Genomic DNA, 13,340 nt, shown 5'->3' on the forward strand with positions numbered 1-13,340 from the left:
GTAACGCTATCGACTTTCTCCCAGGCATTTTAGAGATGGTGGCTGGACAAAGGGGAGAAAGCGTAAGCAGACATGCTTCATAACGCTTCTTTCAAATGGGTCCTTCCTGCAGATTTCTAAAGCCTGTGAAACAAAATTAATGAATATTTTCCAGCTCCTGCTCTTCCTGAGAAGGCGGCCAGCTGTATCTTCTGCTGCTGCTGCTATGGTAACACAGATCAGCATCACTCTCCTCCAGTGGGCTGGCTCCCACAGCCGGCTGGCTCCCCGCTCCCCCCGACGTGAGAAGGGGTGCTGCGTGGGTCCTCCCGCACCCCAGCAGCCAGCCAGGAGCTTGGTGAGGATTAAATGCAAATACCTATGGAAATTTAACATCTATGTCCTCCCGCTGTTTGCAAAGGGGGTTCAGACTCACCCGGTGCCTGCAGAGGTGCTCGGCTGCCAGGCAGAGCTGCTCCCTTCCCCTGGAGAGCGGTGCCTGGGTAAAGACAGGACACACAAAAGAGGAGGTGGGTGGGAGAAGGGGAAAACGGGTGACAGCAAAATCACAAGGCGTTTCACAGTATCTCTTGCAGAGTTTGGATGGTGCTGTGAGGTGGGAACTAGAGCTAAAATGGGAAATACAATGGTGAGGATGACAAAAAGGCTAACAAAGGAGGTGAATGTGAAGGACAAAGGAAAAAAGAAAGGAGGGAGGGTGGTGAATGTACACGCTGTTGACTGTCAGATTACACTGAGATTAGAAAAGATAATATGCTAGAATCATATCAGATTTTTTTTAATTAAAAAATCATAGGTTTGCTTTGCTAGAAAGTCAGAAGCCCAAACCTTCCCCATTATTAGAACAATAGATTAACTCTTATGAAGCCAAAATTCACTGGCATTTTTTAACACTGCCATAGGCCTAGCCTCCTTGATCTGCCAAAGCAGGTACCATTTTAGGGAGAGCTCATCCTCAAAGCTCCCATTCCTAGACGGCACCCTTTTGTAACACAAATCAGTAAAACACCAGATTTCCTTAAATCTCCATAATACATTTAGAGGCCTCAGTGGGTACAGCTGTGTGTATTTGTGCTACTTCCACATCATCATCATCAGAGTTGCAGTACACATATCTTAAAAAATTCACAATTTCTAAATGAACTGGCAGGTGCTGTATAAGACCAATCTCATCACCCCAACTCAGGCACTCGAGACATCCGAGGCCTCACTGACTACCGAAAGGCAATTGCCTTCTTTGTAGTCAAAGGCAAACCATTATAATCTTATTGCCATTTCTATTACACTGACAAGCAAAGCTCCCAACCTGCCAGACTTTTAATGAGCCCGGTTCCTTGCTACCAGCACCATGTCAATTGCCAACTATCTCAATGTGGTCAATAAATATTCTTTTCAGTAATTAGAGACAGTGGATCATAGTTTTGAAACTCTCCCTTTCTTCACCAGACCGCAGGTTTGGTGGATGCCTCGGTCTCTCAACTGGGCTCCCAGCTCTACCTTCCCCTCAGGTAGATGCACCCAAAAAAAAGCATCTGCATGTTGATCTCTATTCAGGCATTGGAGGGAGCAATAGTTATTTAGAACATGTTCACTACTCAAACAGACATTCCCTGCCTCTGCTAGAGAGAAATGGCAACAAGCCAGCGAAATACATCCCATTAGCTGGGTCTGGTTCACAGACCAGCATTTGGACTGCACTGCAATGGTATATGAAAAATCTTCTTCACTATAATGTGGAAATTTCCACATCAACAAACTCTCAAATATTGAGATATTATGGGTCAAATACCCTTGTTGCAATGATAAGATTACCTCTGTGAGAACAAAAGTTGTTCTTGCACATAGAGAAGTCTTCAAGTTTTCATTATTCGTTTTCTAAATTTCAATTTTCTTATTAAAAAAAAATCTAGAATTTGCTACTGCTAGTTTTATCAGCTCCATTGTATCATGAGAAATAATTCTGATTTCAAAAAGTACTGAACCCTGAATTGAAAGAAGAGTAAAGATGAGGTATTTCCTTGATGTGTTCCTACTTACTTGCAATGAATGTAGAAAACTCTAAATACAGATGGAAACAAACTCACTTATTTGGTTGAAGCTGCTGCTTATTTTCTATGTGGCCTAATCATTTTTTTCAAAGCTGCACTACTCATGCACCTCTGGCTGTGTTTTGTGCTTTTTTTGCTACTTTCTCTCTGTTCCTTTTTTCCTACTGTCTTTTATCAGACACTAAGGAGTAATTGCAACATCCGGCCACCCAGGTGTTGCAGGTGTGCACCTTGGCTCAGGACAGGGGCGCGTGGCTGCATTTAGAGTGGAAGCTGTTTGAATTTCAGCTGTCTGTCTCCGCACATCAGCTTAGGCAACTCCTTATAACTGTGAGGAGGAAGGAAGTGTCAGACAAGATAATTTCGTAGTTAAGAGACTTCACTATTGCAACTAGAAAGATTATCTTTGTCTGAATATGATCTTTATATTTTATTTTTTTTTTTTTAACCTGAAAAGTTGTCTCAAGAAGCTTTATCAAAATCACTAGATGATTGGTTATGCCAGCAACCTTTTCATTGTTTTGACCAAGTGAAATACAGCTTATAACGAGCAGGTGCCTGGGCAGGTGCCTCTGGCAGCTGGTGGAGAAGGAGAGGGAGGCCTGCAGCCAGTGCAGCAGCTCCCCTAAGGTTAAGCAGGGGCTATAGTGGGTCCCCAGCCTGGCAGGGAATGTGCCTCGTTTCTGTGAGGAGGCCAAGGACACAAGCTCTGCCGGCACACATGGGGCTTCTGGCTCCCAGCAGTGGCTAAAGGCTTTGTTTTTGCACCTGGCCTGGACTTAACCAACATCGCTTCTTTGGTTCCTTCTACTCTTTGTCATTTTTCAGTATGTTTCGCTGCTGGGAGGAAAAGGAACAACAAGCAAAATTGTTCTGTTCTCTCTCTCTTCTACCACCAGAAGCAGCAGCTCTCCTACTATGCCCAGCAAGGTTGCTGTATTCAGGTGATGCTGCAGGGAAACACCTTTCTTTCCCTGAAGAAGAAATACCACCAGAGAGGCAGCCACAGACCTGCAATGTTCCTCGAACAGTGGCCAAGACTTTTCCTCATTACGGATGTCAACTCTTAGGCCTCTTCTGGTTATACTGGGTACACAGGTAGCAAGGGATATCGCTTCAGTAAGGGTCTCATGGAAAATGAGCCTCGAGTTGCCTATGAATAATTTGTTTGGTCTCACAACAACTGATTGCCACTCGATTGTCTGCTGAACCTGATCCTCTGCCCTGTCCCATTCTTTACAGCTGTCACTCTATGGACTTCTGCAACGTTACTCTGCTGCAAAACCCATGGAGAAGGACGATAAACCTATGGGTATAATTTTTCCATTCTCTCATGGAGTGTGCATTCAGTTAAGTAACTATCACGTAAAATATCACAGACACTGAAACAACTTTCATCATCATCAAAGTATCTGGGCGCTTAACAGGCTGACAGTATCCCTCTAACATTCATGCTATAGAAAAATGCTATAGCTCTATTTTAAAGAATGGAAACCAAAGCACAGAATTTATCTGTATAGACATTAATGTACAAGTCTGTAAGAGAGTGAGGATATGAGCCTGCTCTCCAAAGTCCAAGGCATAGGCTGCACCTATTTTTCTTCTGTGCGTTAAAAAGAAGTGTAAAACTTCTAAGGGGCGGCAGCATTTGTCTTCCTTTTTTTCTGGGGAGAAATGGAAGTCTGTGGTTTGTTTATCTCAACCATGAGCTTATCCGTGAGAACTCTTCCTCATCTGCCTGCAACTGGATCGTGCTCTTGTATACAGTTCAGTCTGACAAAGTATCTTACGTTTATCAATTATTTTCAGACTTTTAATTTTTGCAATCAGTTCATACTCATACATTTCTCATTGTTTTTTCCTTACAAGAGGTGATTTTAAAATCTGAAATTTTAAAACAAAGTGAAGGAAGTATTTTCAAAGTAACATACCTCATTGTTTCAAGTAGTAAAAAACCCCAGATAACACAATTATGTGTAGGACTCTTCACAACAGTGCATTTAATGCATGTCTCTTCATCTTACTGTTTAATACAGAAGGTGCTACAATGCCAATATATTTATGTGAACTCCTATTTAGAGTCTCAATATATTAAGCTCCTGTTTTAGGTTTGGCACAAGTTCTTGCTTTTAGGATCTATGTAGCTAAAACATCCAATTCAAGGAAGTTTGATTAGGCAGGGCATGTTTTCAAAATGGAGTTTCTCTGTTAGGGCGCAGAATTTAAGGGTATAGTACTTTTATAGTGTGTATAATAAGAAGAAAGATACAATACTGTTGTCAATGTCCAACAGATGATTTACAGACTTCTATATACAGACAATATATAGACTGTCATGTGACATTTTATGGTTAAAACATTTTAAAAAACCAACCTGTGATAATTTTTTTCAGACAGAAGAGAGCAATAACGTGCATAAAAGGAAGAGTTCTTCTTGATAGCTATTCCATCATAATGATACCTAGGAAAAAATATATGAACTGACGAGCATATGATTTTCAACAAGCCATTAAATAAGTCATACTCCTCCTATGAAAGCAGATAATCATCCCATTTAAACAAGAAAAGATCGAGTAAAATAAGGTACATTTGTTTTTTAAAATTCTGTTGAAAACTTTTTGTCACATACAGAAGAGAATTGTGCAAACTCTTTGAAAACTCTTTTTAAGAGTTTCTGGCCTGGAATGCTACCTTCTTCTAAATGAGCAAACATAAGCTGGTGCATGAGTTGCAACAGATTTGTACGGAACGCTCAGCGAAGTCAGGGACCAGGGTCCCAGCTGACAGAGGGCCCCATGTCCCCATGGCAGTTGAAGGATCTGGTGCAGGTGTTCCACAGCCATTCGCAGCAGCTTAGGGACTGAGTGGCACATCAGCGGTCATGGCAAACTAAAACCCAAGAAACTCTCCAGACCTTCTCTAAAGTTTATCCCAACCTTGATGAGTAACAGGGTCACCATCCTTGCTTCCCAGGTGCTACCAGTTGGCTCTGGCCAGGCTGGGTCACTGGGAAGCCAGGGGAGCAAGGGTTTGGGGCCACCAGCAACCCACAGAGTGTAACCTTCTGCTGGTGGGAAGAGAGAGCACGGAGGCTGGGGGCTATCACACACTGTTCCGAAACCTGCCAGCTCTGAGGAGAAGCCTGGGAGTGTCTGCGGTGAGGCACTCCCAAAATAAAGGATTTTGCTGGATCAAGCTGATAGCAAGTCCAGACTAGCGGAGAAAATTCGCAGATCAAGTAAGGGCATGTCAGTCTCAAAGCCAGTACTTGACAGCTACTCAAAATGCTTTTAAAATTACTCTATCTCAGTGCCCTTAAAACAGCCCTTTTTCCAGTCTGGATGTTCGGAGTGCGATTGTAAGTTCAGATATTGAATCAATGAAAGAGTATCAAACTCTCTGTGCTCCAGAAGAGAGGGAAGTGAAAAGAAAGGAGTGTAGGAGGAGGATCTGAGGTGGTCTGATTTAAATGGTTTTAAACTGTTTACAACGTTTCCCTTGACCACCAGTACATGCTGGGTCACTCCACAGATATGTGCAAGAATGAAAAGCACAATGCAAACATTAGTCACGGCTGCCACCCCCGTGCATCCCGGAGACAGGCTTTCCTGACCCCGTGTCTCAAGAGCTCTGAATAAGGTTGTGATGTCTGGCAGGTGCCTCATGCAATGCAGGCTGTAATAGCCAGTACAAATTGGAGCACTGACTTTTTTAAAACCAGTCTGATCTGGAATTCATGCCCTACCAAAGCAGCTCTCAGGTAGTGATTTTCGTGGAATTAACTTTATTTGAATGTACTGGGTGACATCGCAAGTCACTCTGGGTCTTGCAGTGTATTACAGACTTGCAACCAACAATTCGGCTGCTGTATTACAGTGGTGGAGCTGAAAATTCAGCCATTTTTAAATTTTATTAGAACAGTTATGAAAAACATTTTTGAACAAAGGAGGCAAACTAAATACCTGGTACTCCCTCTTGTGCCCAGCCTTCTTGTCCCCAGACCTGGGAAAACCAACCGAATGAGCTGGGGGGGAAAAAAGAAATCAGATACTTGGCGAATTCATTCTAAAATGCAAAAACGTATCTGCTACACTTTTTCTCCTTAATCACTTCTTTTGCTTTCCATTATTTGCAGGCTAATACCTGTTCTTACATACCTCTCAAATGGTAACTGCTGAACTGAACTCAATCAGGCTTTTGTGGATCGAAATCTAAGTAATTTAAGGGATTTTCTCCCTCAGGTAGGAATTTCTTTAGATTAGTCTGCTTTACCTTGCCCTGGAACACAGTCAGTGCACACACTGGGAGACCACCCACAGCCAGGTGAGATATATCACCTGGGGGAACTTGGAGATGCCATGATTCTCCAGTACTCTGTCAGTCCTGCAAGCCTTACTGATTCGAGTTGGACTTACACAAGACACTTAGCCTACCCACTCACTCTTGCAAGGAGTACTCGCAGGATAAGGCCTGACTTATCTGTTTTAAAAGGAACTGAATCATCAAGCTGCAAAGCAACCTTTTGACCACCATGGTGGTAAATATGAACAGAGGTCACACAGCATCTGTCAAGGTTAGGCCCTACAGAGTAATAAGATACTGTCAGGGTAATAATCCACTTCACTACAATTGTTCTGCATGAGCTGTCTTGTGAAGGCAGAGACTAACCCAGAACAGCTGGAGCTAAAATTCCCTGTATAGCAGGAAAAGAGGATTGAGTACTCAAAGTTAGTGAGGGGAGCCTTTACTTGGCATCGCAAAGTTTGAATTCTGTGCAAAGTGCATTTGCTGGTCCAAAGGACAAATTTCCCCAGCTCACACTAACGTGCACCTTCAATTTTAACAGTGTTGGAGTGGTCCTGTTCTTTGCATGCTCTGCATGCACCCACCTCAGCTGTTCCTGTTCTCAAGCTGGTATTTTAGCATAATCCCATTTTCCCAAGAGGATGGGCTATGAAACTGGGGCTTCTGTGACGTGAGACACATGCTTATTCCCACTGCCTCTTCTGCAGCGACAGTAGTGTGTTCAGGGCAGATGAGATTAGTAGTGTCACCACAGTTTGATTCACAGGGGACTTGACTGCAGAAGTCCTTACGGTCCATGTAATGCAGTCAGGTTACTACAGCTTGATGAATTATTAGTAGCTCAGACCATTAGCTAGGTTGTGGTAACCAATTACATGTGTATCTTAAGTTTAAGCCAGGGTTGCTGCAGTTCCCGTCCCCTTCAACCTCTTGCTGCTTGGTCCCTCCTCCTGCTGCAGAAGAAACGTTTCAGGCCACTGGGGAGCTGCACCCCAGCTTGCTCACTTGGGACGTGTTGACTTGCAGTGCAATGTCCTGGGTCAGTAAAGGCTGTGAGCAAACAGTTGCAAGCACCAACCTATAGCAGCTATGGCTCACCAGCTAAGCTCTTCTGCATGACCAAACTCATGCTTCATCCATGCCTGTCCCAACTTAAAGCTAAAATGCATTAATCACAAGCAGGCTTATCTTACGGATGGTAACTCAGTCATGCTGGAGCACCTCAAAGTGTACAGACAGGGTGGGATTAATCTTACCTACGTGGCTACAGGATAGAGATGTCTAAGCTAGTCACTGTAGACTCTGTAGTCAATGGAGAAAAACAGGCAATTCTGAGGCACAATTCATCTGAGATGCCTGACATGACTCATTTTGGGTGAGAAGAATCATATGTAACTACTTATTTGTCTCCATTGGCTACCAAGAGATTTTAAGGTGACCAGCTTCATGGCAGACATCTACACTGAGCCAGGCAAATTCTACCCATGGGCTTGGTTGATGGGGGATTACCATTTAAGACAGAGTAACAAATCACACTGGATCACTCACTCATATCTTAATTTTAGGTAAGAATGATTCAAGTTACCCAGTAAGAAAAAAAATAGATTCAACTGGACTGAGATAAATGATTCCTAAAACAAGGTCATCCACACAAATGAAATTGATTTCAGGTACAACTTTTACTTAAATTATTTTGGGTTAGTGTTAACACAATGTTTAGTAGCTCTTAGCATGGGCGATAATAGAAAAATATTAGCAGTAAAAATAGGAAATTCTGAACAAAAAGTTTTGAGCAACAAATAATCACAAGGCATTCCAGCTTCCTTAATTTGCTAAATAAAGTTGAACAGCTATGAGTGTTCGTTGTAGTTGGGATTTCTAAGAGGTTATTGCTCCGTAGGTTGTATCAATCTCTGTGTATGAGAAGAGTGGAACTGTTTAAAGGAGATTGGGTTTTACCTCTGCGTTTGTTTGGATGATTCTATAACAACTTTTTAAGGGTGTGTTTAGAGGAAAATCTCCCGAAGTGTACTTAAAAAGAAAGTATAAAATTATATAACAACCAAAGGAGTCTTTTAAGGAGAGAAGAATCAGCTCCTTAGGACAAGTTCCACCTTGCACTGTCTATCCTGGTTAAGCTTTCTAAAATATATTGGCAAAGAAATCTTTGCTAGTGTAACATACAACACTTGCCTGAAGAAAATATACTCCGTCCCAGACAATACTCTTTTCTCTAGTACAACTGTGTCTATGTGAGGGCTTACCAGAAATATGGTAGAAAAGGCACAAACATGATACATTACATATTCATTCTTCTCTGTTATTTAGTATCTTTTGATATACAGCGTGCATATTTGATCATCAGATTTTCTGTTTAGGTATCTCTGCTTCTTATCTTACATATCCTATCTACTCTGTACCTTTCCAAAGGTGGCTGAATTTACTTGATACTTGGAGTCTGGACAGCAGCTTTCCATATACAATTCATATAGTAGCCAACGGGGTACAGTGCATCCTTCACACAGATAGAAATTATCAGCTATCCTTTAAAACAAAAACATCAATTGGTTTATGTCAGAATTAGACGAAAGAATTGTTAGCTTGTGATTTTAATAGCTCATCAGGTTTACAGTAAACTCTGTAATTAATTACTCTGGTTTTATAGAAGTGTAGAATCAAAGAGAGCTAGTACTCTCACGTTAATCCGTATTCTGGGGAAAAACATATACATTTTCATATATATATATATTATATGTTTGGTTTTTAACTTTTAAAGTTCTACTTTACTTGTTTCCAAAGTGTAAGAGAGGTCATGTGAGACTCTGCTAATAAATAATAAATAATAATCATCATTTTTAATAAAAAAATACAACTTACTAATATCATTATAACATCAACATCAATACGGAAAGTATTAGTATCTCTCACATGGTAACTGTTGTTACATCAAAGGATGTAACTTTGATCGTCTAATTAGAAAGGTCTCCACTATACCAAAGATAATAATACGAGCATTTTTCCATCTGAAATGTGCAATATGGTGTTTTGGGATGGACAGTGAATGAACTACGAAGGACCAAATTCTGTTCTGATACAACCTCACTGGTTTTAGCTCAAGTTTAATAAGAGAAGATAATTTTAATTTACAGTTCCTATTTAATAGAACTGCTGGGACTAAAACTGGTTTAGGTCTTTAAATACTCATCCTTTGGCCAAATCCCTTATGCATCCTACTTATCAGAATGGTCATAGTCAAGTAAATGCAACTGCTTGTGTGAATAAGGTGAGGAAGGCATAAACTTAGTTGCTCATTAGCCTAAAGAATTACCTTCACCAGAAAAAACCCTTTTAGTTATGAGATAGTGCCAACAGTTTTAATGTCAGAAGATAATAGCCACCTGCAGTACAAATACAGGAGCAAAGCTGGAGCAGAGAACCATAGACATTAATTTTCAAAGAATGACACACTGATCGTATGACAGTGTTTTCCTACTGTGACTCTGCTTCCGTTATATCAAATGATTTATGCATATTTAATTAGTTTATCAGCTGAATGCTAGTGCAGCACAGTGCCAGTTACTCACTCTGTCTTTTCTGATAATCGAGTTGGTTGGGAAAGCAGACTTTTCATAATCATCAGGTGAGATAAGCCTGTCAAATTCTAAATCAGCATCCTCTGTTTTATTAGTAATTTCAAGTGACCCATTGTTTATCTTTCTGTATTAGCTGTATTGGCAGTAGATAGTGGATAAGGTCTTCGGCAAACTCGCTTGCTAGAACAGACTAGGCAAGACCACGATTGCTGTGCTGTCTGATGATATCTACCTCACCTTTTATTCATGCCCTTTCTCCAGGAAAGAGGACTGACTATCTCCCCCAGGTTTCCCTCTCCCTAGTAGAATGCCCCCAAATGCCTCACTTTTACCCATCTTCTCACCCACCAACCCAAGAGGCTGGTGCTGCCAAGTACAGGGTCTGAGCTGTGCTGGGCTCCTCACCAGCTCCTCACCACCTCCAGCCCCACCACCCCACAGCCAAGGCTTCACGGCAAAGCATGAGCAGGAACCTGCACCGAAGATCGGGGATCTGCCGTGCTAATGGGGTATTTCCTATCATGGGTCTGAAAGATAAATGAAATTTATTCTAGATAAGAGTCTTGACTGATCTTATGCCTCCCAGCAGGCAGAAATGCTTGTTTCTTCTAGAGCAACCATCACAAAACCCTTTGTAACTTAGCAGTCCCGGAGGAGATTAAACCTAAGTCCAAATTCATCCTTAATATAATACCACAAGAGTAATGGGAAATGCAGCAGAAATTAGTTCATGCTTCAGTAGCAGGTTTCTGCCGATAGTTTTGCCTCAGCATTTAACTATTTAGTGACAAAATATTTGGGAATTTCATTTTGTGAATTGATCATCTATTAAACTGCCAGCCTTTTTGCAAATAATAAGTCAAAAACCTTCTTAGTGCTGACACATAATACAAAAATACTGTCTATCAAGAAAAAAAAATCCACAGAGAGCACAGTACTCATCTTCTTGCCTATTAGACCTGAGATTCTCAAAATCTGAGTGTTGAAGGCACGCATCAAAACAAAACTGTTAATAAAGACAACAAATTAAAAAGAGTGGTAAAGGAAGAAGATGGAGGGTAAAGAAAAAGCACACCTCCTCAATTTTGTGTTATTTTCTATCCACACTTTCCATTGAAATTGTTAGCTGATTGGTTCCAGGACCTCAAGTGGACTCCAGGTTTTCGGGATTTGCCACCTGTTATATGTGAACTTTTGGCAGCCAGGCCATTATAGAGATTTGAAAGTTTGCTGTAAACCATCTCTGGACCAAAATCTAGTTTGCTATTGTCAATGCACCAACTGTAAAAGGAATCTAAATACTGAAAAATTTTCAGAACATGAAAAGGTGATTTGAAAGGTTGTTGTGATGAAAAAATCATTGGTTCATCCTTTCAAGGGTTGTTTATGATGCAGTTTTATGTAGTGTCTCAAACTTGTTGGATGATCTTGGGTGAATCTCTTCCTTCAGTCCTTTTAAAATGGGACTAGTGGTATCTATATGACAGCAAAACAGACTAACTCCTGCTGCTCAGGTATTACTGAGAAGGGGAAAAAAGATTTAAGATTACTTGCTGTCAAGTTAAAAGTTCGATTGTGTGTGTTGTTACACAAAGCTTCAACACTCTTTACTAGCTGGACTCATCTGTGCTTGGGGAAAAAAGGAAAGTAACCCTGTTTTCTCTTCGGTTGTCACACGGCAGATGACGCTCTTCTCAAAGCACAAGAAAATGATGGTGACGACCTTACTCCACCACAGAAGGTATCTCACTGAGGAGTTCAACCATTACGTTCACCTCAAAGAAACATAACCTCGGAGAATGTCAATCACTCAGCACACCAGCCGTGCAGCCTCACAGCCATTCATAGAATCAGAATCATCCCAGTTGGAAGAGATCCTCAAGGTCATCAAGAAGAGACCCTCAAGATCATAGAGTCCAACCATAATTCAAATCATGGTGCACTGTAAAACCCCGCCAGCCATGGGTGGTCCAGCCAGGGATGGTCCTCACCGTCCGCATTGCAGCATCATGTCAAGCCACCTCCGTGTCATTAAGACTTGTGGTGGGAGATGGACTTTCAGGGCAAGTTCCCCACTTTCATGGCATCATTTATGCACCTTCATGAAGCTGATGAGGGGTCTGGAGCACAAGTCTGATAAGGAGTGGCTGAGGGAACTGGGGCTGTTTAGCCTGAAGAAAAGGAGGCTGAGGGGAGACCTGATCGCTGTCTGCAACCACCTGAAAGGAGGTTGTAGCATGGAGGGGGTTGGTCTCTTCTCCCAAGTGACAAGTGATAGGACAAGAGTAAATGTCCTCAAGTTGTACCAGGGGAAGTTTAGATCGGGTATTAGGAAAAAATTCTTCCCAGAAAGGGTTGTCAGGCATTGGAACAGGCTGCCCAGGGAAGTGGTGGAGTCACCATCCCTGGAGGTGTTTAAAAGGCATTTAGACGAGGTTCTGAGGGACATGGTTTAGTGCCAGAGTTCGGTTATGGTTGGACTCGATGATCCTGAGGGTCACTTCCAACCGAATTATTCTATGATTCCAGGATGGGGCCTTTACAGCAAACCAGGCTTTTGTCTTACAAAACTGCCCTAAGTGCTAAAAGCAAGACTCCTGCCCTCCCTGAAATAAGCCCACCCGGCAGATCCTGCAAGCCCCGCGGCGAGGAGGGGGGATGGCGACCACCCCGGCCACCTCCTCCCGCGCCCCCCTCCCTCCACCCTCATCCGGGGGTCTCCCCAAGCCGCCCCGCTCCGGCCCCCGGCGGCGGGGAAGGGGGCGACACGCACCATCGGATGATGGAGAGGTGCAGGAGGGAGGTGGGGCTGCCCTCGGCCATCCCGGGTCGGGCGGTCCCGGGGCCGTTGGTACCGGCCGGCGGGGCGGCGGGTGGCCTCGCGCGGCCGCCGCGGCCCCCGACGCCGGTTCCCGATCGCGGGGCGGCGGCGGCGGCGCGTCCAGCCCGTCCGCCCGCCCCGCGGAACCCGCGCACGCTCACGCGTGGGCGCACGGCTGAGCGCAAACGGCAGCGGCGGTGCGGGCGCGGCGGGCACCGAGTCCGCCGGGGCCAGAGCGGGACTTTTTTTTTTTTAAAGGTGAGAAAATGAATTCCATGTAAATCCCGGGGTACAAAGACGCCGGGAAGAGGCGTAAATGAACAATTGTGCGGCGGCACATTTGAACAGGGTAACTGCTGCCTTAATGGGTTTTGCACACCTTTAAAACATTATTTGCGGAGTTTTCTATAACACAGGAGCGCTGTAAACTCCCGTAATTGTTTAGTTTCTCTTTGATACAGATGAAAGGGCCGTCTGCTACACTGAAACCCTGTAAGCACTTTTCCATTGCGAGTATCCATTATGCAAAATGAGCTTTACTGCCATGTGACTGGCGAAAATAAATTATGTATG

General features: G+C 43.1%; 1 protein-coding gene across 1 annotated transcript in view; it reads right to left on the minus strand.

Moving 5' to 3' along the window:
• The window catches only part of RFX8 (regulatory factor X8), a 29,693-nt gene extending 16,924 nt beyond the window's left edge, over nucleotides 1-12,769 (minus strand). The window contains exons 1-5 of the mRNA XM_065658509.1: nucleotides 12,720-12,769; nucleotides 8,774-8,897; nucleotides 6,011-6,072; nucleotides 4,423-4,509; nucleotides 416-478 (exon numbers count right to left, since the gene is read on the minus strand). Coding sequence (XP_065514581.1) covers nucleotides 416-478; nucleotides 4,423-4,509; nucleotides 6,011-6,072; nucleotides 8,774-8,897; nucleotides 12,720-12,769 — 386 coding nt within the window. The remainder of the gene's footprint in view (nucleotides 1-415; nucleotides 479-4,422; nucleotides 4,510-6,010; nucleotides 6,073-8,773; nucleotides 8,898-12,719) is intronic.
• Between the last annotated feature and the right edge of the window lie 571 nt (nucleotides 12,770-13,340).

The sequence above is a fragment of the Caloenas nicobarica genome, chromosome 1, assembly GCF_036013445.1.
Source record: "Caloenas nicobarica isolate bCalNic1 chromosome 1, bCalNic1.hap1, whole genome shotgun sequence".
In the NCBI taxonomy this organism is placed as follows: domain Eukaryota; kingdom Metazoa; phylum Chordata; class Aves; order Columbiformes; family Columbidae; genus Caloenas; species Caloenas nicobarica.